The sequence below is a fragment of the Suncus etruscus genome, chromosome 10, assembly GCF_024139225.1.
Source record: "Suncus etruscus isolate mSunEtr1 chromosome 10, mSunEtr1.pri.cur, whole genome shotgun sequence".
Taxonomy (NCBI): domain Eukaryota; kingdom Metazoa; phylum Chordata; class Mammalia; order Eulipotyphla; family Soricidae; genus Suncus; species Suncus etruscus.
The window spans coordinates 22842315-22867817 of record NC_064857.1 but is presented as its reverse complement, the minus strand read 5'-3'; the positions used below and the strand labels follow the sequence as shown (position 1 = coordinate 22867817).

The window sequence follows — 25503 nt, the reverse complement described above, 5'->3', positions numbered from 1 at the left end:
CAAGTAACTATAAACCTATATAATTTAAATATACATTTAAATATTAATAAGTAATATTAATATTAACATATAATTAAACATAATTATATTAAATATAAAGTACATAATTCAAAGCACAAATTCTGAAACTCTTGAGCTGTTTTCATGTTTCAGAGGCTATGTGCCAAGACTATGACATTCATCATATGTCTATACACACACACACACACACAAACACACACTCTCACACACACACACCACCAATGAATCAGAATCATATTATTTAAATTATCCCAGACACTCATCAACACATTGCCACAGGTGTCTACCTTAATGGCTCAAACTTGGATGTGACAATACAAATCACAGCACTAGAGTCAAATATTTCCCCTACCATTGTCTGGCTGAAATATTTCTTTCAAAAGATTAGCTCCAAGAATTCAAGACTCATAACTATACTTTGATAAGAACTTAATACTAATTTAATTTCATAACAAGATGTTATCAAATAATGTCACTGCTACTTCACTGTGACAATTTATATATTTAAGCTTATTCAGCTTCCTGAAGTTACTAGGAAGAGAAATGGGATTAGAAATCAGATATATTTGACTTCACTGAGGACTTCATTTTAGTAAGATTTTGTTGGCTTGGAGTTTCATTGTACCAATTTATAGTACAATGGCATTTAATGTGAAAAACAGATGAATTTCAGGAAGGGTAGCCAGAAAGTTAAAGGGAAATGCCTGCTTTCAGTACATGCACCTTTGGGAAGAAAAATAGTCTGGTGATTTCTTTTTTAATTTGTAATATAGCACTGATTTATTAAATTGTTCATAATAAAGTCATTTCAGACATTAAATATTCAAACATCAATCCCACTACCAGTGAGGCCACCCCTTCTCTAGTAAATTTTTAACGGTCTGATAATATTATGTTGGACTGAAACCATGAGTAATTTTTTTCAAACATCTGATATTTCAAGGACTAAGTGCAAAAAAAAAACATTGAAAATTCTAATAGTTCAGGGTCAGAGCAATAGCACAGTGGGAGGGCATTTGCCATGCACACAGCTGACCCAGGATGGACCCAGGTTCAATCCCCGCATCCTTCAAACCTGCCAGGAGCAATTTCTGAGTGCAGAGCCAGGAGTAACCCCTGAGTGCCATCGGATGTGGCCCAAACCCCACCCCCCAAAATTCTGATCGTTCAGAATAGCACAAAAAATAGCACTTACAATATTAAGGAAAAATACCATATAAACTTTCATGTGTTTTATAATTATGTGCAAATTTTCATGTACTTCAAATAATAATGTGAAGATGGTCAATTTTAGCATACAATGGGCTGGTAATAAATGCCTTCCTTTATTATTTTACTTTATAATAATAATGCAATAAAAGACTAATTTTTTAAAATGCTATGCCCACACGAATTAAATGGCATCCTGTCTACAACATTAATTGTGTTAAGGAAATAAAATGCCTGGTGCTCCTGTCTGTTCCAGGAAAGCAAACACCAAGGCATTTTTGTAACTTCCATAACACTTACAAAGTCCACAGAAGCTGAATAAATTTCCACTGATCGTACCCCAATGAACACCAAGTGTAATTAATGTCAAATTGAAAACTTACTGTTATTTGTTGTTTCAGGAAACCCAGTTTTTGGACCACCACTCCATCCTTTGTTTTCCCCTGTCTGAAAGATTAAAACAATTGTTAAAATCAATTAAGAGAATCAGACTTAATTGACAAAAAAAGAAAATGCTCACAAAACAATTAAATAAGGGCAAAGAAGCCTCTCGTTTATTTTGTTTATTCTTTTCTTCTGACTCAGAAACATGTAGACAGACTAAATAGAAACTAAAACTGTAGAATCCTTTTTGACATTCATATCTTCTTTTGAATGACTTCTACTTTTGTCTGTTGAATTAAATTTAAGTAGTTAAGAGGCCAGTGCGATAGCATAGCTGGTAGGGTGTTTGTCTTCCACAGAGCAGACCAGTGTTTGATCCCCAGCATCCCATATGGTCCCCAAGACTGCCAGGAGTAATTTCTAAGAGATAATAACTGCCAAGTAATAACCCTGAGAGCCACTTAGTAAGGCCCAACATGCCCCAAAATTAGCTGTTTATTTTATGGGGTTTAGGACCTAGGGCCTACACCCTATAATACTCAAAGGCTATTCTTGGTTCTGTGCTCATAAATAACCCTGGGTGATTCTCAGGGGACCACATGGAACCAGGGATAGAACTAGGGTTGGCTGCATGCAAGGCAAGTGCCTTAGCCTTTGCACTATCTTTCTGGTTCCAAAGAACAACTAGTTCTTAGTCAAACAGTAAAAAAAATCATCCCAAGTGCTAAAGTGACCAAATGAAAGTGCTTTCTTATCACTCCTAAAGCTACATAACAGTAGATACATTATGATTATGTTCTGGAATAGATCCTATGACAAGAATCACCAAATATTGCTAATGGAACATGCCCAAAAAATGAAAAGTGACAGATCTAAATTCAAGTGTGTTACCACACCCCCTCCCATTCTTCCTGTTACCTTACCTACAAGAAAGACCCTCCCATTCCTTGGAGGGGTCTTAGAGACGTTATAAAAGGTTTGGCCTGAGGGGCCAAAGAGGATTTGCCTGGATGGAGAAGTAGCGGGAGAAGAGATGGCTGAAAGAGGCTAGACGCAGGGCAAGCTAACAAGACCATGCTTAAATAGGCTTAAGATTATAGGCCACACATGTTGGCCAGGGCAAATAAAGCTGATATTTCCTGGGGCCGGAGAGATAGCATGGAGGTAAGGCGATTGCCTTTCATGCAGGAGGTCATCAGTTCGAATCCCGGCGTCCCATATGGTCCCCCGTGCCTGCCAGGAGCAATTTCTGAGCCTGGAGCCAGGAATAACACCCTGAGCACTGCCGGGTGTGACCCAAAAAAACCACAAAAAAAAAAAAAAAAAAAAAGCTGATATTTCCTGAAGCCTGCATGTAAGTGGATTGCAGAGCCACATGTCATGGGCTGGAGGAGAAAGGTCTCCGTCACCATCCACCACCATCCAAGCCCATCCTAAGGGCTTTGATGCTACAAAGTGAAATTTTTTTTCTTTTTTCTTTTTTTAAATCTATATTGGGGCCAATTCCAGGTGAGTGTTCAGGGCTCGCAACTCCAGGAACTGTGTGAACCCAGGCCTTCTGCCTGAAAGCAAATGCTCCACATACTGACCATCTCCATCAGCCCATAACATCCTGACTTTAGATGAACAATTTGATCTGTTTAGTACAAAATAATTCTAAAATTCAGGTACTTCAAAACAGTAAATATTTCAAGCAAATTAATAAATGATTTTAACTGACTATGTTCTCTTTGTGAGGTATTATCGATGTGAAGTGTTATATCTATATGATTCACTACTGATATTATGATGGAGCAGTATTCCCTGAGATAACTGACGTTTGCTCTCTGATACAGAGCCAAGGAATAAATTAACCAGATATAAATATAAAATGCAATTTTAGAAAATAGTTTAGCTCATAAAGAATGAAGGAGTAAATGTATATAAATGTAATGCTCATTGAAAAGACTAGAAGACAATTATATATTCAATTATAAATGCAGTGTAAGACAAGATCACAGAGTAAGACAAAAGCTGATTGAGGGTCCTAAATTTCAGTAAAATGTAGACAACCAGGAACAAGCCACTAGGTAAAGATGAATAATGTATTTAATTATGCATTTAAGAACTTAATTGAGGCCAGTAGCAATAAATTAGCATTTTCTTCCTCCTCTTTTAATTCCTCTTCTCCCACTTATTTTTTTGGGGGGTCACACCCAGCAGTGCTCAGGGATTACTCCTGGCTCCACACTCAGAAATTGCTCCTGGCAGGCTCAGGGGACTATATGGGACGCTGGGATTCGAACCAATGACCTTCTGCATAAAAGGCAAACACCTTACCTCCATGCTATCTCTCTGGCCCCGTCTCCCACTTATTTTTTAAAACGGTTACTTTTGATTATACTTTCTTCACCTATTTTTTTAATCTTAAGCTTTCAAATTTCATCTTCTCTTTGGCTTCTACCCCAACATTATAATGTGTGTTTTAAAATGATACCGTAAACATGAGGAATGACCTCTTTCCTCTCTCAAAATGTCTGTAAATGACTAATTCCATAATCCATAAACAGTCTCCATTCTACCACAGAATATGCAAGGAATCAAAACAGAAGAGTAATCAGATACCCTGCAAACACAGTCGACATGTTCTGCATTTGGCCAGCTCCATAGAGTCTATTCCTGAAAAAGATGTATACCAAGTTGTGAAAAAGCATGGATACGCCATACATCGTCCATGGAAATGAAAATATCAATCTCTAGAGGAGAAAGTAGCCAAGATTCCCACCCTGAAAAAACCACTCCCACTGAACCCACCACCAACAACTGTCACTTCAACAATAGCCCTGCTTCACCACTCAACCACAGAACTCTGCAGAGATGATGCCAAAATTCTCCACCACTCAACCATCGACCTCTGTAGAGATGAAGCCAAATCAACCAAAACTCCAGGTGCCAATATCTAGGCTGACATCTCCAAGACTTTTCTTGGTAGTGAGTGCAGGCACCCTCCCTGTCCCACCCCTGTCTTTTCAAATTTCCTAAGTCTTGGCAGCTAAAACCAAATAGCACAATAGCAACCACAGAGCTTGGAATTCCCGAACAACTCCAAATTTCTTTCATTACTGTCAACCCAGTAGGAACATACCAATTTAGACATCAACATGGATTAAAAGCTACCTACGGGCCGGAGCAATAGCATAACGGTAGGGTGTTTGCATTGTATGCAGCCAACTTGGATCAAACCTGGTTTGATTCCCAGCATCCCAGATGGTCCCTGAAGCCTGCCAGGGATGACTTCTGAGTTCAGAGCCAGGAGTAACCTCTGAGTGCCACTAGGTGTGACCAAAAAACAACAATAACAACAAAAGCTACCTAATGCTCAGAAACAAAAAACATAAAAATCAACTAGCAACAAATCACACACATGTGGTCCCCAGAGTCCTGGCCAGGCGTGATACCTGAGTACAAATCCTAAAAAAGAAAATGTCCTGAGCACCACTAGGTATGGTCTTAAAACAAAAACAAAACAGCAAACAAAAACATGAGGTATTTCAAGACACTATCAAATCTCCAGTTTTCCTATTTGAGTCTTAGGAGAGCTTTCCTAATAGGCTTCTTCTTAGAAAAGAGAAAAAGAGACTGAGCAGGAACTGAAGGTGGGATAAAAACAAGATGTTCCAAGCCTAGACTAGACTTTGATCTTAGAATAATGACTAAAACAGTCAGGGAGCAAAAATAAAGCTTTGCTTTAGGGGTGTGTGTGTGGGGGGGTACTCCTAAGAGATGTAAAGAAATTTTACACCCATTAAACAACAATAGAAGGCTTGAAAAGGGAAAATTCTTTAAAGAGAAAAAGGTCAAATTACAGGAATACTATTTTAGGGGCCTTTCTAATAGATGCTGGGACATTTGACAATTCAAGGCTTAATATTTTAGAAGTGTCCATATTGTTTTCCAAAAAGTTAAACCAGAAGACATTCCTATCAGCAATAAAGGAGGTTCCCTTTTCCCTGTATCCACTCCAACACTGATTATTTTCTGCTCTTCAATGTTATGTCGGTAGATAAGGTAGTTACAACACTGAGTCGGAGGTAGTATCTCAGTTCTTTGTTTTTGTTGTTGATGTTGTTGTTGTGTCATTTTGGGGCCATTTGGCTCTGCACTCAGAAATCACTCCTGGCAGGCTCACGGGACCATATGGGATGCCAGGGATTGAACCCGGGTCCATCTCGGGTCAGCCACATGCAAGGCACACGCACTACCACTGTGCTATCACTCCAGCCCCAATAGCTCAACATTTTGATTTGCATTTCCCTGATGATCGGTGATGAAGTGCATTTTGTTTCATAAACCTACTGGCTATTGATATGTCTTCTTTGAGGAAGCATCTGTTCAGCTCTCTCCCAAAAGTGGGGACCAGTTTTTGATGGGGTTGTTTATTTAAATTTTGTGTGCTTTATCTATCTTGTATATTATATTGTGTATTTGTTAACTTTTGATGAATGAATGCTTTATATCTCAGTCCATAGGATGTTTCTCTAGTATAGTCTTTGTATTTGTTGTGTGCATCATTGTTTTCACTGCAAAAGTTTCTGAATTTGATATAATTTTTGTTTTATAAATACTCAGACTCACTTCTATTGGGTTTAGGAGACCATAGAAATACCAGGGATCAAACTCAGGTCAGCAGCATGCAAGAAATGCCTTACCTACTGCACTATCTCTCTAGCCAACCCTTTGTTTACTTTTGCTTCTGTATACTTGGCCAATGGTACTGAGTCACTAGAGCAAATGTCATGCAGTGTTATGCTCAGTTTTCCTCAACATAATTTATGGATTGAATCTAATATTCTATGTTCTCTGCTACAGTTTATAATAACCACAATATAAAAATAATTTAAGTGCCAAGAATAGAAGACACATAAAGAAACTACAATATACACTTGAGGTGTGCCTCCTCAAAAGAAAGAAACTGCAAAATATATGCAGAACGGGAGAGGAAAACAGACACTGGTGGAGAGTGTGGTACTAGAATGCTGTAGGAATGATACTCTTTCATTAACAGAATTGTAAATCAGTGCTCAGATTTAAAAAAAAGTTTTAAGTCATTGGGAAAACCCACCAGTAAGACCCAAAAGATCAGAATCCTCTTTAGAATAAGGTATAGACAATAAACTCTAGAACTATACCCCTATAAGCAAAAGTAATTGACTACAAGATAATTAAAAATATTCTCTAAGTACAGCAAAGAGGGAATGCTAAAACCCGAAGGGGGAGCAGAAATAGCAAGGGGAAACACTCCCCCCAAAATCCACAGCAACAGCACACACTGTGGAAGGAACTATATCAGTGACTGTAGCAAGAGCAAATCCCCAAACAACTGTGGCCATGCATAGATGAACTAGAAGATTATGTTTTGAAAATTGTAAGTAATTTTGTCACTACACAAATGTCATATGACACAAACTTAGACAGAAAAGTCTACTGACAAACAGAAAGGTGCAGCATAAGCTACTGTGACTACTATCATAAATGTGGCAAATTGTGGGTTAAACTGTTTTAGGTAATATATCACAGCACACACCACACCGAATCCACCACCCACATTAATTTTGACATAATACATGTCTCTTTTATTTCGTTTGTTGTTGTTGTTGTTGTTGTTGTTTGTTTTTGGTTTTTGGATCAGAACCAGCTGTGCTTATTCCTAGCTCTGCATACAGGAATCACTCCTAGTGATGTTCAGGGGACCAGAGGAGAGACTGGGGATCAAACCTGGTACATTCATTACCCTACACAATATTGCTCTGGAACACATACAAGTCCCTTTTTTTTTTTCAAAATAAATATTCCTTAATTCAGGCTCTACTCCTAAATACATAATGTCCACAGTCACTCAAAAAGTGGGAGATACTCAATTATAAGAAGAAACAACCTATTGTCAAACAGACAAGACCGCACAACAGAGCTCAGAAATGAACCAACAGCTAGAACTAAAGAAAGAAATTCTCCAAGACCATGATTCATAGGGTAAAAGAGCTAATATAAAAGGCAGACAAGATGTATAAACATATAGGGAATTTCATTAAAGAAACATAAAGCATGGAATAAATACAAATGGAAATCCTAAGGGGAAAATGTCAGAGATAAAAATTAATGAGTATTTCATTATTAACAGACTGGGCATAGCTCAAGAAAGAACCAGTAAACTATAGCTAAATCAACAGATATTTTTCAAACAGCACAAAAAATACTAAAAAAATAAAAAGGAATAGAATATTCTGGACCCCTAAGACAATCCAAATGATCTATAAAACCATAGCAATGTGTAACTGAAAACTCTAAAGAAAAAGAAAACAAAGAGATATTTTTAAAATAATAACTGAGAATTTGAAAAAAAAATCGAAAGACAAAAAAATCACAGATCAAAAATGCTCAGAGACCACTACGAGAAAAATATTTTTAAAAATAAATTAAAATTAAAAAAAAAAGGAAAAGGGCAGAGGAAGACATAAAAAGGATAAAGGAGGGGCCAGAGTGATAGAGCAGCAGTAGAACGTTTGCCTTGCGTGCAGCTGACCCAGGATGGACCTGGGTTTAATCCCCGGCATCTCATATGATCCCCAAGCCAGGAGAGATTCCTGAGCTCACAGCCAAGAATAACCCCTGAGTGTTATTGGGTGTGGGCCAAAAACCAAAGAAAGAGAGAGGAAGGAAGGAAGGAAGGAAGGAAGGAAGGAAGGAAGGAAGGAAGGAAGGAAGGAAGGAAGGAAGGAAGGAAGGAAGGGAGGGAGGGAGGGAGGGGAGGGAGGGAGGGAGGGAGGGAGGGAGGGAGGGAGGGAGGGAGGGAGGGAGGGAAGGGAGGGAGGGAGGGAGGGAGGGAGGGAGGGAGGGAGGGAGGGAGGGGAGGGAGGGAGGGAAGGGAGGGAGGGAGGGAGGGGGAGGGAGGGAGGGGAGGGAGAGAGAGAGAGAGAGAGAGAGAGAAAGAGAAGAAAGAAAGAAAGAAAGAAAGAAAGAAAGAAAGAAAGAAAGAAAGAAAGAAAGAAAGAAAGAAAGAAAGAAAGAAAGAAAGAAAGAAAGAAAGAAAGAAAGAAAGAAAGAAAGAAAGAAAGAAAGAAAGAAAGAAAGAAAGAAAGAAAGAAAGAAAGAAAGAAAGGGCAGAGGCAGAAGGGACAAGGAACTGAAGGAAGAAGAAAAGAAAATGAAAGAAAAACAAGAGAAAAATAAAATACAAGGAGTTAGAGAATAAGTTCAAAGACTGGGTGCATGCCTGACATGCATAAGGTTCCACCCAATCTGAATCCCCTACACTGTACAGCCTCCCTCAGACCTAGTGACTCACTCTCCCATAACATAAAGTGAAATTTAGATATATCCTAGTCAAATTAATGAAAAATAATGAAAGGTGGACAGTTTTGAAGAACTGAATAATGTCAGTAGAATACTGACAATACGATACTAATTACTGTGGATTTCACATCCAAACATACTCGAGCCAGAATAAAAATGGAACAACATTTTTTGAATATTTCAACAAGAGATTCAAGTTTTTATTAACTGCTTATTATACAACACATACTGATATTCACAGCCACATTTGATCCTATACCCATTCCGATGAATAACTGCTAAAATGACATGTAGAATAAGTCTCAGAGAAGTTAATGATGTCTCCCAGAATACACATCTCTGTGGTTAAATAAATTCAAATACAAGTCTTTATATCTAAGTCCAGTGATATTACTACTTCATTAATTATTGCACGGGGGGGGGTACTTTGTCACTTTTGTAACTTAGGAAATTGTACAGAAATGACTCTCTTCTCTTCTAATCATTACGAATGAACTTTGCAAAAATGTTCCCCAAAGTACATTCCTAAATAGTGGAGCAGAATTTTACTAATGGAGTAGAATTATACTCTCTCTGGTTTATAATGTTTCACTGGAAAACTATCATCTGTTTGCATTTCAATTTTGTCTTCCAATTTTTTCAAACTGAGATAACATTGACAAAAATATAAAGTTCTCATTTCCTGTTACAATGCCACCAAGTCACACACACCACTAAAATGCAAATATTCTTTTCCCCAATATCCATATGAATCCTTCCCCTAGACCCCTTCAGAATAACCTCAGTTCTTGCATCAGGATCCAAGGGTCTGAATTTGTGCACAGAACTTTCTCTAGTTTTGCTCTTTCTCCTTCTGATATATTTCACTTAGCATGATAATTTCTAGGTCCATCCATATTTTACCAAAAGGCCAAATTTCACACTAGAGATTAATATTTCATTGCTGTTTATATACCACAACTTTTCTATCCACTTATCTGTCATTGTTGGACATACTCAATGAACATAGATAAACATATATTTACAAATTAGCTTTTGTGTTCTTGCAACAGATTCTTAGGAGAGGAATTTATGGTAGTTATATTTTTAATTTTTTGAGAAATTTCCATACTGATTTTTATAGAAGCTGAACTAATCTACACTGTCATGAATAATAAATAAGTGTTTCTTTTTCCTCTACATCTATGCCAATACTATTGTTTCTAGTCTTTTTGATATAGGCCAGTCTCTCTGGTGTGCGGTGTGACTGGCCAAATAAAAATTTAAATCCTTATTTTGATTTGCATTTCCTTGATGATCAGTCATGATGATTTTTTTTATATATCTGTAGACAAGTATGTGTCTTCTTTGGACAAATATCTGATCAGATCTTCTTACTACCTGACAGGGTTGTTTTGTTGGTGAGACATGATTTCTCTAACATACTTGGATATTAGAAAGCAAATATATAGTATATATTCAATAAGATATATTTTTGTTTTGTTTTTATTTGGTTTAGGGGCCATACTCAGGCACTCAGAGGTTATTCATGGCTCAGCACTTAGAGATGACTCCTGGTTTGGGGACCATATGGGCTACCAGGGATCAAATCCAGCTTAGCTGTGTTCGAGATAAGCACCTCACCAACTGCACCATTTCTTTAGCCCCTACATATTTATTTTAGCAATTTTCCAGTGCATAAGTTTGTTAGTTTTTGTTTGGCTGGTTGTGGTTTAAGGGGCCACAGCCAGGGGAGCTCATGGCTTATTCATGGCAATCTACTCAAGTATCACTCCTAGCAGGGCTCAGGGATATGGGGTGCTCGCCATTGAGCCCAGTTAGCTACATGTAAGGCAAGCACCCTATCCACAGTACTATTGCTCCAGCTCCAGTTTCTTAGTTTAATATCAGGCCCACGCCGCTATGCCAAAAACTAGTGGTCATATCCCCTACTGAAAACTGACAAGAGCTGGAGAGATAGCTAGACCTGTGTTCAGGGGTGCAATCCCCAAAGGATCTGAATCCCTAGCATGGCATGATCCTCCTGCACAATGTAGGGTATAGCCCTAGAGGGCCTCAAAAACCACACTGGTGGCTTTGGTGACTGCCAGCCACACCAGCCAGAACCAGTAACACTGCATCATTGGGCTGAACACTAAAGAGTTCCTGGACCCCCTAAATGCAGTGTAGGAGGTTCAAAGCTATGCAGTGGACCCCATCCAACCACTAGAAGATCTGAAGACAAAAAATGCTGACCGAGAACAAGAGGAAATTCTCCAGAAAAAAAAATGCCTTTGGATTCAATTTGCAACTCTTTTGAGTCTACAATCAGCCAGTTTTCCTGTCAGAATTTGGACTATCCAAGCAGCCTCAATATCATAGGGCAATTCCTTAATTTAAGCTTTTGTGAGGATCAGAAAGGGTTAAAGGGTATGCCTGCATGGAGCTGACTCTGGTAGGTTTACCGTCACTATATGGCCTCCTGTAAATCTCCAGTGCAGTCCTGTATGCCCCCAAATGCAGCTAGGATGGCCTGAGTAATCCCTAGTAGCACACGGCTCAAGCAATACTCTATTCTTGGTTGCTTGAATTGAACAACTAGCCTGGCTGGCCAAGAAATCACAGGCTTGCTTAGGAGTTTTTACACATACACACAATTAAATCCTTGTGCATATAGATGCACATACATGTACACACAAAGACATTCTGATTTTATTAGCTAAGTTTCTCTGGAGAACCCTAACTAATATAGTGGGCATGCAAAAAAATGTTTTCCAAATTAATGAAATTAATGCTGGTGTTTTGTTCTCTTTAATTTTTACTTAACTTAAAAATAAATGTCTATATGGTGATTCTGGCCTACTTTTATAAATTACTCACCAGTTTTAAGTCAATATAAATGTGTTAAGTTAAAACAATATATGTACATATATATACAATAGAAAAACTATAGAAACTACACACATGTTAGGTTTCATGTTACAAATACTTTTAAAAGGAGAGAAAGCATTGACTAGCCTGGTTATAAAAACTGAATTAAAAATCTGTAGCAATACCACACAGACAAATCATTAAAATGATTATTTGTACTGCCTTAAAAATAAAAGTGTCTTTAAGTATTTTGTTGATCATTACTTGAAACTTCAGAAATCTGTGACTGTAAAAAACTAAAAACATCTCTAAAACAAAATCCTCATTAGAAAATGACAGGAAAAAGAGCATACAAATTTTAAGGAAATAACTATCAAGCTTGTTTTGAGAATGTTCATATAAGAAAAAGGCTTCATAAAAATCATTTATAATGTGCAGAGAATAATACTTAATGCCAAGGAAAAAAATCAAGCTGCTTCCTGCCAAGTTATCTGTTAAGCCCTAAATCCAGAGCTCTCTATTTCTCTGCAACATTGGTAGGTGTTAATGATGTCATTAACTGCACATAAGAAGCAGAAAAACATGAACACAAGTCTTGTTAGAAAATAAACACCCTCCAAGTTTACCTTTAAAATTTAAATAAACAGAAAAATTAGTTTATAGAGTGCCTGTCCTATATAGTTTCTGCCCTAAAGGGATAACCCAGAATTTTCATTTTCAGTGTTTTTTCCCCAAGCTCTCAGCTTAATCCCAGAAATAACAGCTAGCAAAATCTATTAAAAAGCACAAATTAAAATTGCTTAGATGGCAAAAACCACTACTGAAATGATATATAACCACTGAACAAATTTTTAGTATTTACTAGTACTAAGCCTATAATTGCCCGTTATTATCTTTTCTTAAGTCGATAAATATAAATTACCATGTACTTTATAATCTATATAAAGACAAAAATACTACCTTCAAAACTTTAAAAGTCTGATTATCTACTCCAACAAATAAGACATTACATAGAGGGGGCCGGGCGGTGGCGCTGGAGGTAAGGTGCCTGCCTTGCCTGCGCTAGCCTAGGACGGACCGCGGTTCGATCCCCCGGCGTCCCATATGGTCCCCCAAGAAGCCAGGAGCAACTTCTGAGCGCATAGCCAGGAGTAACCCCTGAGCGTCACAGGGTGTGGCCCAAAAAACAAAAAAAAAAAAAAAAAAAGACATTACATAGAACCAAGGAACTCTGTAACTCTCTGAGAATTTTCCATCGTAACAGAATAGGATGTGAACATGCAAATTTAACACTCACCTTGTCTACCTGATCCTGAAGACTGGTAGATGCTTTATAACCAAGCTGTAATAGCATTGCTTCTGCGGCATTTTTTTTGGCTATCTTTTTATTGGGTCCTGTCCCAGTAGCAACTTCATTGCCTACCTTGACCTGACAATATTAGAACAAGAAATTAATCAATTTCATAAACAAGAACTCCTTACAACTCTAAAGCAGCATTACTGTTTTCTAACATCCAAATGTATAGTTTGTCCATAATAAAAATGATATAACAAAATCCCATTTGCATATCCAATAGACATGGTGAAATATATGGTCCTTTGAAACTTCAATGAGTGTTATCACAGCATGATGGAATGTTAAAGAATTTTAATCTCCTTACATATTTCTAAGTTATTTTTAATACACTTGCAGTAGGTAAGCATAAAAATAAAATTTACATTGCAGTAGAATTCATGTTTGTTGTGATTATACTTTATTTAAATTAATAAAGCTTTGGAAAAGAGTGAAATTCATGTTGGTGCAATTTACCCTTCAAATTATTAGTTCAGATTTGTAATCCACTGTGGTCAAAATAAAAATTATTTATAAAAAAAAAGAAGTAGAAAAGAAATAGTATTTACATTATGTTAATAGAGGGAGAGTGAGGAAATCTAAAGTCTTATTGATATTTTTAATATTGTATTTATCCAGTTATAGCTTTCCATAAAGTATTATTGTCATTTAAAAAAAGATCAGTTTGGGGCATGCGAGGTGGCACTAGAGGTAAGGTGTCTGCCTTGCAAGCACTAGCCAAGGAAGGACCACAGTTCGATCCCTTGGCATCCCATATGGTCCCCCCCAAGCCAGGGGCAATTTCTGAGCACTTAGCCAGCAGTAACCCCTGAGTATCAAACGGTGTGGTCCGGAAAAAAAAAAAAAAAAAAGATCAGTTCAAACGGAATTCACTTCCTCTGACTGACACAATAAATGAGGACTCCCCAAACTATGGCCCATGGCCACATGTGGCCAGTCAAGGACATTTATTTTTGTCACTGCTGCCTTCTTACTTAGCAGCCAACTGATCCTGGGTCCACAGTGTACATGTGTGGAATGTGTGCCATACTTTCTGACTCCCCTCCTTCTCTCTGCCTCTAAACTCCTCCTCTCAGACCTAATTTCTAGGCACCTTTTCCCTTTGACACATATCCTAATCTCAGGAGTCATGCACTCAAAATGGCAACCATCTTTGACAACACTATATCTGTGAATAGACTTTTTCCAGTATAAAGCATTTGAAATCTCCAACTGTATCTAGACTAAGTTATGCACACTAGGTTGCTTGTTACAACTAGCAGTGACAAATGTGGAACCGAATGTTGACCATCTCATTAGTCAAAAGTAGGCCCACAGATCCCATTGAAATAATGTTAAGTTTGTTGATTTAACTTCACTTGTTCTTCATTTTCAAATACTATATTTGTTCAACATATTTATCACCTTACAGAACCTTCTTGAGAGGGAGCAAACTTGGGGACAGGCCTTGGGTCAGAAACTTCAGTGAATCAAAGTCTGCTCAGTTTCCCAAGTTCCTGACATGGAAACTATGCAATCCTGTGAATTCCAGCACCCACTGGTTCAGACATCTTTAGAACTGTCCTCCCAGCTTACTAAAGACGAGTTGAATCTGACTATGAGTTTTACCATGCCTCTATACACACACACACACACACACACACACACACACACACACACACACACAAACACACACACATATACACACATATGTTACATGCTGCTCAGTATGTTATATACAGCCCAGAGTCATCCATTGTCACTGCTTGGCACCCAAACCCCACTAATGCATCATGGCATACCACTAACCATTGTTTCAGGCCAACACTACCCACAAACCAGGAATATAATGCTGTGATATGCTACCATGTCTGGCATGAGCCCACAAAACTGCCTGGTCCAGCACATCATTAGCATATCTCAACTATGCCCACCTACTATGCTGCCACTGGGGCCAGACCAATAACCACATATACATGTCTGTCAGAGTTCAATGCAGACACAATCCCACAGGTAAATCTAGACCCTCAGGTGATCCATGGCACAGTGCTTACAAGGCCATTCCTTCAAATCCAGGAAAATGGGAGAGGTGACTAACAGAAGCAAGCATAAAGGAGCAAGCAAAATGGGAAGAAAGAGAAATGTATCCAAATGAAAAGGCAAGATAAAACCCTAAAAATGTGGGCCAGAGCAGTAGCACAGCAGTAAGATGTTTGCCTTGCACACAGCTGACCTAGGAGGGACTACGGTTTGATCCCCCAGAGTCCCATATGGTACCCCAATCCAGGAGCGATTTCTGAATGCATAGTCAGGAGTAACCCCTGAGCGTCACCGGGTACGGCCCAAAAACCAAAATAATAATAATAATAATAATAATAATAATAATAATAATAATAATAATAATAATAATAATAAATAAATAAAGGACTATAAGGAAATAATATAAGCAAACTACCTAGTTAAGAGTTCAAAGTAGGGCCCGGAGAGATAGCACAGCGGCGTTTGCCTTGCAAGCAGCCGATCCAGGACCAAAGGTGGTTGGTTCGAATCCCAGTGTCCCATATGGTCCCCCGTGCCTGCCAGGAGCTATTTCTGAGCAGACAGCCAGGAGTAACCCCTGAGCATCGCCAGGTGTGGCCCAAAAACCAAAAAAAAAAAAAAAAAAGAGTTCAAAGTATCCAAAGTAACAACAAGGCCAGTGAAATGGAGCAATAGCTGAGCACATTTCATACACAGGAGGCCCACGTTCAATTCCTGGCTCCTCCAGTAACAACCTGAGCCAGGAAGAGCCACTGAGAATCTGTGGTTATGGCCCAAAAACAAACAAAAATAAAACTATAAAAAAGAAAAGGATAAGATAGCCACCAAATTCTAAAAGTACATAACTTTAAAGAAGTGAGAACAATTGAGATTAGAGATAGTACAAGGGTTAAGGTTTTTATTCTGCATGCAGTCAAACCCAATTCAATCTACCATGCTACTCATGGTCCCCTGGAGTGATCCCTGAATACAGAGACAAGAGTAAGTCCTGAGTAGCACTTGGTCTGACCCAAAAAACAAAAAACCATACTAGCAAAGGTATAATAAAAGTAAAAGATCAATCATTTATAAAGTGGGCATGAAGGCTAAAAGACAAATGTATTAATATTAGCTAAAGCTACAATAATTAGTTAAGACCTACATCACACATAAAGGCATAATGAGATATTTCAAAATAAAGTAATAAAATAACACGTAAAGTTTGGAATTTGTTCTAAGTTAGGATTTTCCAACCTACAGCAGATTTTATAAACATAAACTGTTTTGAGTTAAATGAGTCAGATACACAAAGACAAGCCCTTTAAAATCTTCCTTATATGTGGAATCTAAACCTGACCTCAGAAATCTATAACAGATTTGCCAATGCCAAAGGACTAAAGAGGTGGTTATGGTGAAAAATGGGTAAAGAGGTCAAAAATATAAATTTCCAATATGAGAAAAGCAAATAATGGGATATAATGTAAAGCATGGTAGCTACAGTGGACAACATTGAATTCCTTCTTTGAAAGTTGGTAGGAGAGTAGATCCTAATTTAATCCAGAAATTGCTTTTTTTTGGGGGGGGATGGGGAATCAAACCCAGGGCCCTATATAAACAATACAGTTGCTCTATTACTAAACCATATGCCCACAATCAAGGGAAAAAATGAATTATATAAGGTGATGACAATATTAACTAAACTCACTGTGATTTTAAAAATAAATAAATGTATCAAAGCACCTTAAACTAATATAATGCTATATGCTAGTTATAATTCCTAAAACTAGGAGTAGAAAATTAAATTTAGCAAAATATATAACTGTAATGTAAAACTTTTAAAAAAGTATACACACACGGGCCAAAGTGATAGCACAGCAAGTAGGGCATTTGCCTTAAATGCAGCTGACCTGGGACCAACCTGGGTTCAATCCCTGGCATCCAGATGATCTGCCGTGCCTATCAGGAGTGATTTCTGAGCACAGAGCCAGGAGTAACCCCTGAGCGCCACCAGGTGTGACCCAAATTTAAAAAGCACACACTGAAAACTTTAATTATAAAATACTGTTCCCACTGTATCCCGAGTTTAAAATGAAACACTAAAAAATATTAAAAAATAAAAATAAATAAAATAAAATAAAATGAAACACTAAATATTAAGTAGCCTCTATAGAAAATCAGTCTACAACTGTTAGTGTAGTGCCATGCTATGATAGTCTATAATTATTCACTGAATCACAACTAAAGTTGGTGAAATGTGCTTTACAATTTTTAATAGCCCAAAGACCTTAATCACAGAGGGAAAAAATTAACATCAAATGAAATATAATACAATATGCTGATATGCTATTTAGTTTCTCACTTTTAAAAATTAAAATATCTATTTCTAAAAAAAAAACCATACAAATTTAAAGTTATTTGCTCTGGATCTAACTATTCAAATAATCAGAGATTTGCTGTTAGCTATTTAGTAATCAGTACAAGGAACTGCATCCTCCTTATAATACAATTTTACTTGTTTTTTTATGACATATATATGAATATTTTATCTCTAAATATTTTACTTCCAGCTTACATTATTTCAAGTTATAATATAACTTATGTCACATTATATGTAAGCCTTTGATAAAGTTACTGCCATACTATAATTAATCCACTGGGGCTTCTAGAAAAGGAGGGAAAATGAATTCATTAAGAAAACATTTAAAAATCATAGCCAAATGTTCTTGCTTGACTAGAATGTTTATGAATACCCATAAAATGGAAGCTGGCCTGACATACTCTAAATTCCTCTCTCAAACGTGGTGCTCAATATACCCGCAGAAAAAGAGAAGTACTCAATAGTGGCAAAGCCAGTTTATATTCCTAATACATGTCTAAAATTGGATGCATTTCTTTTTTCCTTCAAGTTTTGGAGTTCAAGGAATGCCTTCTAAAACTCTTCAAACTTAACAATTTAAAAAGAAAAATTGTTCCTGTATGTTAACAAAGTGAAAATACTAGAACAATACTGTCTGGATCCTGAAGAGAGTCAGACAATGTATTCTTACCATGCAAGAATTCCCCTCTCTGGCTAGTCTGGTCCCCCCATGGTTTTTCTATAACTATATCACAAAAGTGTATCTCCAACAAAAGTCCAACATTCTAGTTACCGAGGCAGCAATACACATCAAATGTTTATTGAGGTCAGACTATAAACATATCACTGAATTAGGTACAAAGGAAGATAAAAACTAGTCATGCATGAAGAGTTGTCAGTATAACCCAAGTGTCTCCCACATGGTCCTGAGCTAATAAAGATCTCTGTTTGGGGCCAAGGAAATAGCTCAGCGGTGAGAGCTGCAAGTCTTACAAAGTTGGAGCAAAAATACTGTAGTAGGGCATTTGCCTTGTATGTAACTGACCTAGGATCAATCACCCAGTACCCCATATGGTCCCCTGAGCATACCAGGAGTGACCCCTGAGTGCAGATCCAGGAATAGACTTTGAGCACTGTCAGGTCTGACCCCCAAATAAAAAAATCTAAAAATGTAGGCCTTGCAAGTATAAAACCATGAATTCAATCTTCTATGTCTCTAATGTGCACCAAATAATCTCCTACCAGCTCTGCTGTCTGGGGCATCAAAAACTGCCACAGAGTGAGTGAGCTCAGGTGTTTGGCCAAACTGTAATGAGTGAGCACTACAGCCAGGAACCTTCAGTGAGCACAAATGTGGGCTCTGGAAAGCATTATAGCCAGAATACACACAAGCACCACAACCTGGTGAGCACTGAGGTCACATGTGCAAGTACTGCAGCAACATATGGAGCAGCATAACCAAATAGGTGAGAGCCATGGCTGGGGAAGGGAATGAATGGCAAAAGGAGAGGAAGGGAGAAGGGAAGGGGAGGGAGGGAAGGGGAAGAGAGGAGAGGAAAGTTTGATAGTTGAATTAAATATGACATAAGTCTTACTTGTAATTGGATATTTTTCCCTTTGGTTTTTGGGCCACACCCAGATGTGTTTAGGAATTACTCCTGGCGCTGCATTCAGGAATCAGTCGTGTGGGACTCGGGGGAGCTGCACAGGGGATTGGGGGATCTAATTCTGGTGGGCCACATGCAAGGAATAAACCTGCCCACTGTTCAAGCTCTGTGGCCCCATCTTTGTAGTATTTCAATGATTGTGGAGATACACTGGAAGTGCATTATACAATTTTGTGTAACGCACTACTTAATACATCCATCTTTGTGACATTTTCCTGATTTCAATAATTAAAGGCTTTTTTCAAGGCTGGCCAGTTGGCAAAGGTAGATAAATAGGATCTGCTAATGACAAAGACCATTTAGGATGCACCACCTCAATCTTAGTTCCTGCCCAACGGCCATTATTCTTGCAAATTTTCTTCAGTTTTCTTGGCTACCTTGCACAGCAGTTAGATCACTCAGCAATTCTGATTCCCTTGGTCCTCATCAGACTAGGTAGCCAGCTGCTCTTTTTCCTTATTTTTCCTGATAACCTGCAAGTTCATATTCTTGGCTCGGTTCCACCTACAACATCCATCCTTCTCCATTTTGTTTCTAATTCCATTTGTCTGCAACTGCCAGAAGTTAATAGACTCCGGCTGCAAATTCTAACAGGAAATATTCGAGATGGGCTTTCAAAATGATAAAGTCTGTGGTAAATTACCTGTGTGAACAAGCAGTCCCTTCAAGACTCCACACTGTCCAGGCTAACATGACCTTGTACTTGAACATGTCCACTCAGCTAGCAGGAGGATCTGGAGGGCTGATTGCTCCAACTTTACTTTCTACTATTAATTCCTAGTTTGTTGTCCCCCAGATCCCAGTTTTTCTTGCTTATGTCAATAGTAAAAGACAACCTCTGGGGCTGGAGCAATAGCACAGAGATAGGGCATTTGCCTTACATGCGCCGACCCAGGGCAGATCCAGGTTCAATCCCCAGCATCCTATATGGTTCCCCAACCCTGCCAGGAGTGATTTCTGAGCATGGAGCCACGAGTAACCCCTGAGTGCTACTGTATATAGCCCCCCAAAAAAATAAAATAAAATAAAACTAAATAAATAAAAAAGACAACCTCCAATAGAAAAATATTGTACTATTGTAATACCTGCATCACAAATTCCCGGCGTCGAGGCATTCCTCTTTCTGACAGCAAAACATAATCAGGCTCCTTTTCCTTTTTGGCTTGCTGAATCTGAGCCAGGCGACTAATGGGATTCATTCCTTGACCATACTCTGGTCCAGCCTACATGGAAAGAAAAAAAAAAAAAAAAGAAAGAAAGTAAAAGAATTTTCAAAATATGCTTATAAAATGTGTGGTTTTCCCATTTCCCCTGATACCTCAAAACTGTGAAGTTAAATGAAAGTAACTTATAAAGATGTATAAAAGGAAACAAAAATAAATATGAAATGAAGACTTCTGTGAGATTTAGGACTCTAGAGATATTATTATTATTAACTAACCAATCCATCCAGTTTCATGTTAATGAATACAAAAAATATACAATATCATTAGAAACTGAGCAGATATAAGTTGAGATGACATACCAATCCATTTGTACTTGAATTCCTAAAATTCAGGATCATGCCTTGTATTAATAAGTATGGAAAGCAATTAAAATCCTCACATGGGGGCCAGAGTAATAGCACAGTGGTAGAGCGTTAGCACGCAGCCAACCCTGGATGGAGCCCAATTCAATTCCTAGCATCCCATATGGTCCCCTGAGCCTGCCAGGGCCAAATTCTGAGCACAGAGCCAGGAGTAACCCCTGAGTGCCACTGGGAGTGACCCAAAAACCATAAATAAATAAATAAATAAATAAATAAATAAATAAATAAAATAAATACATACATACATACATACATACATACATGAATAAAATCCTCACATGACTTTGATAATGATGCAAAATGACATAATCACTTTAAAAACAAGTATCAGTTTCTCAAAACATTGAATATATATGCCTAATGACTAAGCAATTTATTCATATCTTCCAGAACAGAAAAGGCAAAAACAAATAGTTATAAAAGCATATGTCCATGAGGCTTACACACACAAAACAGTTGTTGTTCACAATTGTTTTGTAATATCCCAAATTAGAAACATCCCAAATATCCACCCAAAGGATGAATGAATAAACAAATAGCGAAATAAATATAATACTGATTAGCAGTACAACACTACTTGGAAGTAATAAAAATTACCTAAACAGAATGTGAGAACTTAATAATAAAGGCTTAGTTTTCAAGTTGATGGATTCCTTATCATCTCAAAACTAGTAAGTGTTCACCTATCTCACTTACCTTTACAATTGTTTTGGGGCGTTTTTTAAAAAACAGTTTTGGCTTTTCAACCACAGGAAGAGGTGGAAGCTTCCTAAGTTCCTGCAGGACGGTTGTAGCAGCACGTTTCTTGGAGAGTTTTTTACTATTTCCCTCTCCTTCTGCAGAGAACTCTCCCACCGACACGCGAGTAACGAAGCTTTTCATATGTGGTGGCCCACTTTCTTTAATGACCTGTTAAGGTAAATGAAAGTAAGATACTAAGTCACACAACAGTTACTTAAAATTTGTTCTTCTTTTTTTTGGTTTTTGGGTCACACCTGGCGGTGCTCAGGGGTTACTCCTGGCTGTCTGCTCAGAAATAGCTCCTGGCAGGCACGGGGGACCATATGGGACATCAGGATTCGAACCAACCACCTTTGGTCCTGGATCGGCTGCTTGCAAGGCAAACGCCTCTGTGCTATCTCTCCGGGCCCAAAATTTGTTGTTCTTAATCCTCTCAGAGAAAGTAAATTGACATTATGCCAAAATTATATACTTTCTTTATAAATTCACCGCGATTTTAAAAACCCATTGAAAAGGTATTATAATAGGGCTATTTAGGATTATAGGATACTTAATAAACTAAAACTAAAAAAAAAAAAAAGAAATCTGAATAAAGACATTAATTATTAAAAAAGACATTATTAGCCAGACATTATTAGACACGTTTTTGCCAGTCTGTTGGGGTTTTTTGTTTGTTTTGTTTTGTTTTGTTTTTGCCAATTCTGGTTTCTTCTGAAATAAAAAACTTAAGAACATAAAACAGTGGGGCCGGAGAGATAGCACAGTGGTAGGGCATTTGCCTTGCACACAGCCAACCCAGGATGGATGGTGGTTCAAATCCCAGCATCCCAATATGGTCCCTTGAGCCTGCCAGAAGCAATTTCTGAGGACATGTTAGGTAACAAATCACCGAGACTGATAATGTCTTTGTAACTATAAACATACCTAATTCTCTCCTCTGTGAGTTACTAGGTTTCTACATACCACTCAAAAACAGTGCCATGGGTCGAGGATGTCTGAACACCTGACTTGTACATGTGAGGCCCTGAGTTCAATTTCCAGTACCGAGGGGGGTAAAATACACACATAGTTTAATGGGTGAAAAATAAGCTTTTGTTTTTGATGGGGACTAGAAAAGATTTGTTTTTTGGTTTAGGGCCCACAATCAGCAGTGCTCAGACTGACTCCAGTCTTTGTTCTCAGGGATCACTCCTGGTGGGCTCAAGGAACCAGTCGGGATCCTAGGGATAAAACTCAGGTCGGCTATATGCGTACGCAAGGCAACTATTTTACCTGCCTGCTGTACTATGGCTCCAGTCCCAAGAATATTTAGACTTCTAAAATAATGAAAAAAAAAAATCTGTCAACTATAAATATGTGAAACCCTACACTCACCACAAAAAAAAAAAAAAAAGGTTTGAAAACACTGCATTTCAGAGGCTCTTTTATTTATTTATTTATTTTTTTTTTGGTTTTTGGGCCACACCCGGTGACGCTCAGGGGTTATTCCTGGCTAGGCGCTCAGAAGTCGCTCCTGGCTTGGGGGACCATATGGGACACAAGGGGATCGAACCGTGGTCCGTCCTAGGCTAGCGCTGGCAAGGCAGGCACCTTACCTCTAGCGCCACCGCCCGGCCCCTCAGAGGCTCTTTTAAACTTCTGCTATGTTTGGAGGAACAAGATATTTCTAAACCTGAGTTCCTAAAACTTTATACTTCTTTAAAATATTTATCTGGGGCCAGAGCGGTGGTGCAAGTGGTAAGGCAGCAGCCTTGCTCTTGCTAGCCTAGGACAAATCAGGGTTCAATCCCCCAAGTGAGGAGCAATTTTTGAGCACATAGCCAGGAGTAACCCCTGAGCATCACCAGGTGTGGCCCCAAAAACAAAAAATAAAAAATAAAATAAAAAAATTATCTGGGCCCGGAGAGATAGCAGAGCAGCGTTTGCCTTGCAAGCAGCTGATCCAGGACCAAAGGTGGTTGGTTCGAATCCCGGTGTCCCATATGGTCCCCCGTGCCTGCCAGGAGCTATTTCTGAGCAGACAGCCAGGAGTAACTCCTGAGCACCGCCGGGTATGGCCCAAAAACCAAAAAGAAAAAAAAATCTATTAAATACACCTTTGTTTACTATTTTTATTATGTGAAAAATTGTCTCCTAATATCAGATACTAAATAGGAAAAAAACTGACAATATATCTCAATAACCCAACACTACCTGGGGAAAAATATATGATATATAAACTTTTAAATGATTTAACTTACTCGTTGAAATACCAAAAATTTATTTAGGGGAGTGGGGAGAAAATAAAAGAATTTATTTAAACCTCAACAAGTCACAGTTAATAAAAAAATACATAGACCAGAGAAATAGTAACATGGTTAAGGTGTTTGTCTTACATACAACTGACTTTGGTTTGTTTGCCAGCACCACATATAATCTTGTATGCACCACCAAGAGTGATCACTAAGCATAGAGCCAGGAGTAAACCCTGGTGTGCCACTCTTGTAGCACATACACATACCCACCATAAAAATGCCTAAGTACTGTTGGGTGTAGCCCCAAAACCCAAAATTATTTTTTTCTCAGTTAAAAATACACAGGGGAGGGGCTGGAGAGATAGCATGGAGGTAAGGTGTTTGCCTTGCATGCAGAAGGATGGTGGTTGAATCCCAGCATCCCATATGGTACCCCCCGTGCCTGCCAGGAGCGATTTCTGAGCATAGAGCCAGGAGTAACCCCTGAGCGCTGCCGGGTGTGACCCAAAATCAAAAAAAATAATACACAGGGGAGACCTGAGTGTTAGGACAACAGGTAGGGTGCTTGCCTTGCACATGGACTGCTTGGGTTCAATCCCTGGCATTCCATATCATCTCCTGTGCACTGTGCCAAGAGTAATTCCTGAGTGCAAAACTAGGAATAGCACCTGAACATCACCGGGTGTGACTAAAAGAATTTTTTTAAAGAAAAAATAATGCACTAGGTTCAATAAGATGGCTCAAAAGACTAGAAAGTATGCCTGGTATGTACAGACTGGTTTCAACTCTTGGCATCACATGGTCTCTTGAGAAATAAAGTGCAGTCCTAGTGGCTCTCATGGGGAGGCCCTTTAAAAATAAAGAGGGGTCAGAGAAATAGCACAGTGGTAGGGCATTTGCCTTGCATGCAGCCAACCTAGGATGGACGGTGGTTCGAATCCCAGCATCCCAGATGGTCCCCTGTGTCTGCCAGGAGCGATTTCTGAATGCAAAGCCAGGAGTAACCCCTGAGCACCACTGGGTGTAGACCCAAAAATAAAAAAATAAAATAAAATAAATAATTATGCAAAAACCAAGCATGTGCTTTTTGGACAAAAGAAAGTAATATTACTTAACGCTTTATAATTCAGATCGCCAACCTGAACATTATAGTGATGCCTCCTGTCAGAAGCGAAGCTTTTGTCTTCACTCTAAAATTTATTACCACAGCAGGGAACTAAGAACTAGAAATGAACAGTACACTAGAACAATGGGGGAGAAAAGTGAATTCTGGCAGAATGTTTTTTGTTTAATTTTGAGTTTCACCTGACAATGCTCAGGGGTTACACCTGGTTCTGCATCCAGGAATTGCTCCTAGCTGTGTTCAGGGAATCATATAATATCCTGGAGATCGAACCCAGGTTGTCTGTGTGCAAGGCAAGCACTTTAGCCACTGTAATATAACTCGGGCCCCTAGCAGTGTTTTATGCATGAAATGCCTATCATTAACAGGACTATAAATCATGATGCCTAAAATAAAATCTTTTAAAAATACATTGATGCTTCCGAGGAATTTCTGACTTATAAACTTATTTCCATTTACTGTAGTCAGCAAATAGTCCCTTATTCCAACAATCTCAGTATATATACTATTACAGTTTATAAGCTGTTAATATTTCCTAGTTATTTCTTGCTGGAACCAATAGGTCATCAAGTATACAATCATCCTGTCTGCTTCATATTGCTGCTTTTAAAATCTATAAGCTGGGGCAGGAGCAATAGCACAGCGGTAG

At 38.4% G+C, this 25503-nt stretch overlaps 1 protein-coding gene across 6 annotated transcripts in view; it reads right to left on the bottom strand.

Moving 5' to 3' along the window:
* Positions 1–25503, bottom strand: part of STAU2 (staufen double-stranded RNA binding protein 2) — a 310007-nt gene that overhangs the window by 177965 nt on the left and 106539 nt on the right. For all 6 annotated transcript variants that reach the window (XM_049781812.1, XM_049781810.1, XM_049781813.1 and 3 more), the window contains 4 exons: positions 21453–21665; positions 20254–20391; positions 13091–13222; positions 1614–1677 (listed from right to left, as the gene is read on the bottom strand). In XM_049781812.1, the coding sequence (XP_049637769.1) occupies positions 1614–1677; positions 13091–13222; positions 20254–20391; positions 21453–21665 (547 nt within the window). The remainder of the gene's footprint in view (positions 1–1613; positions 1678–13090; positions 13223–20253; positions 20392–21452; positions 21666–25503) is intronic.